The 2,707-nt window shown below is 69.0% G+C and overlaps 1 protein-coding gene across 1 annotated transcript; it reads left to right on the top strand.

Annotated features, from left to right (window-relative positions):
* Positions 1–897: 897 nt before the first annotated feature.
* LOC113980674 (MAP kinase-interacting serine/threonine-protein kinase 2-like) lies at positions 898–2,658 on the top strand. The gene is made up of 4 exons (XM_027707882.1): positions 898–1,135; positions 1,315–1,416; positions 1,526–1,623; positions 2,561–2,658. Exons 1-4 carry the CDS (start codon positions 913–915, stop codon positions 2,642–2,644), a joined length of 507 nt encoding a protein of 168 aa, XP_027563683.1. The 5' UTR covers positions 898–912; the 3' UTR covers positions 2,645–2,658.
* The last annotated feature ends 49 nt before the right edge of the window (positions 2,659–2,707 follow it).

Below are 2,707 nucleotides of genomic sequence, written 5' to 3'. Positions count from 1 at the left end.
CCCCCCCCCCCCCCCCCCCCCCCCGGGGGCCCCCCCCCCCCCCCCCCATCCCGCCGGGGCTCATCCCGGGGGCGGCGGCTGCGGGGCGATGCTGCGCCCCCCAAGTCCGGCTTTTTGGGGAGGGGGGAGGCGGCAAAACGCGGGGCAGGAGAGTTTTGGCCCCGGAGATCCAGAGTGGTGCTGGGTGGGGGGTTGCTCGTGGCGTGACCCCCGCACCCTGCAGCGGCTGGGGACCCCCCCGGCCCCCCCGGGCCGCAGTAAACAGGCACGTTCTGGGTGTTTCTGGCGGTGGCCGGGGTTGGCCGTGCCGGGCTTGGCAGCTGGCCCGGGCACCGGGCGGGTTTGGGAACGCCGCTGGAGCGGCCACCTCCACCCAAACAGATTTCATAATCCCGGGCAGGACGGGGCCCTTTTGCCCCCAGAGCTGCCCCGGCCCACGGGGCGGCTCGGGAGGGGGGGGCAGAGGGGCTCTGTGTCTTTGGGGTGCCACTGGGGTTTGGGGAGGGGGAGGCAGTGGGTCCCACGCCCTCCCTCCATCCCGGGGTGCAGGAGGGTTTGGGGTGAGCCCTGATCCCGCCGGGTTGGGGGTGTCCCACAGCCCAGGGGACACAGGGTCCACTGGAGCAGGACAGAGCGGGCTCCCCCCACCGTGACCTTGCAGAGAGCTGGGAGGACGTGGCCATGGTGGCTCTGGAGCCCGTCCTGCCCTGTGGCCTGTCTGCCTCCCCCTCACTGCAGGTCAGGTCTGGCCGGAGGTTTGGGGTTGGGTTGTGCAGGAGGCTCCGGTCCCTCTCATCATCCCCCTCGTGCTGGCCTGGGGGAACAACCCCACAGCACCGCCCCCACCGGGACATGGGGGCAAACCCTTCCTCCCCCTCCTCTGGCTCTGCAGGGAGCTCTGCCTGTCCCTGCATGAGCTGCTGTCCTGCACCCCGGGGGGGTGAGCAGGAGTGTGCCAAGAGCAGGAGTGTGCTGGGCTCCGTGTCTGGGGTGGGCAGCTGGTGGTGGCTGATCCGGTGGCTGCCCCCTCACTCCTGCTCTTGGCTCCCACAGGGACAAAACCCCTTCGACCTGGAGTTTGACCAGTCCAACCACCTGGAGCCCGTTTTCAACTTCGAGTGCCCGCCCCGTCCCGGTGAGTGTTGGGTGCTGCGGGTGCCCCCCCTGGGGCTCCATCCCAGGGGCTCCTCCCATCCCTGTCTCTGGGATGTCGGCCCTCTGTGGTCCCCCAAAAGCTTTGGGGGCTGCCCTGGGGGTGGTCCCTTTGGGGGAGCAGAGGTGGTGACTGATGGTGGTGGCTTTGCTCTGGCACAGACATGCCTTCAAGTCAACCCATCGACATCCCTGACGCCAAGAAGAGGAACAAGAAGAAGAAGCGCTGCAGGGCCACCGACAGCTTCTCGGGCAGGTTTGAGGGTGAGTGGGGTGACTGGGGCAGGGCTGGGCCCTCCTGCTGTCCCCAGGCTCAGGACAGTGGTGCCCCGTGAGGTGGAGCTGGCAGCTCAAGTGGCCTCTCCCCTGCCAGATGTTTACCAGCTGCAGGAGGAGGTGCTGGGAGAAGGGGCCCACGCCAGAGTCCAGTCCTGCGTGAACCTCATCACCAACAAGGAGTACGCGGTGAAGGTAAAGCTCTGCCTCAGCTTCCCTTTCTGTCCCCCCCAGGCTGGGGCTCTCCCAGCTCCCAGAACCATCCGGTGCTGGCACAGGATGACTTTTTCCTGGGCTGGAGGGGCAGGAGAGGGGCAGGGCTGGGCTGTGCAGGTGCCACACCATCCTCTGCCACCACCCAGCTCCGGCCCTGGGTCCTTTAGCTCCGCTCCCCTCCCTGTCAATTAGGGCAGACTGGAGCTTACATTAACACTTGCAACGTGTCTGGGGACGTGGGGCACGCGGGGGCACGTGGTGCTGGCAGAGTGGCCACCTCCCGCTGTCCCCAGGGAGGTCTCTGAGCCCCTGCAAGCACAGGGGTGGTGCTGGGGGGGTTGGGGTGAGCCAGCTGCTTTTGGGGTCAGGGATGGGGATCCCGTGGCCCTGCATCTTGCAGGCTCCTGGCCACGAAACACGGGGGCCGTGTCCAAATGCAGCCAAATGCCAGGGCAGCTTGGCCTCCCCCCATTGCTCCGGGGGGGTCTCTGAGTGGGGAAACTGAGGCAGCAGGGAGGGCTGGGGGTGAGGGGGGTCCTGTGTGCCCCAAAGGGCTGAGCCCAGGGGGAGCATCCACAAGGCCATGGGTGGGGGGACCCCCTGTCCCCCCCTGTGGCATGGCCACCAAGCCCCCGGGGCTGTGGCAGTGCCCAGTGGGGCGAAGGGCCCTCGGCTGGGCCGGCACTGGGGCGTCACATGGAGCTCTCTTGGCCCCGGCCCCGAGAGGGAGCGGCTTGGCACCGGCGCTGCCGCTTGGCACCCGCGCCGGGAACAGCCTGTTCTGCTGCCTCCAGCCCGCCGGGCTCCCCGCCCGGCCCCGGGGGTCCCCGCACCGGGGGGGAGGGTGTGGGGGTACCCCGGCCCCTCCCTGGCAGCGCTGTCTCTCCCCTGAGCCTCCCCCCGCTTCGCCTTCCAGATCATAGAGAAGCGCCTGGGACACATCCGGAGCCGGGTGTTCCGGGAGGTGGAGATGCTGTACCAGTGCCAGGGACACAGGTAGGGTGGAGCAGCCACCGTGTGCCCCCGCTGTGGGCACGGGGGTGGGCTGACACCAGGGTGATGC

This window comes from Neopelma chrysocephalum, unplaced genomic scaffold (assembly GCF_003984885.1).
Source record: "Neopelma chrysocephalum unplaced genomic scaffold, ASM398488v2 Primary Assembly neopelma1_94954, whole genome shotgun sequence".
Lineage (NCBI taxonomy): Eukaryota > Metazoa > Chordata > Aves > Passeriformes > Pipridae > Neopelma > Neopelma chrysocephalum.
This window is presented reverse-complemented; position numbering and strand designations above follow the sequence as displayed.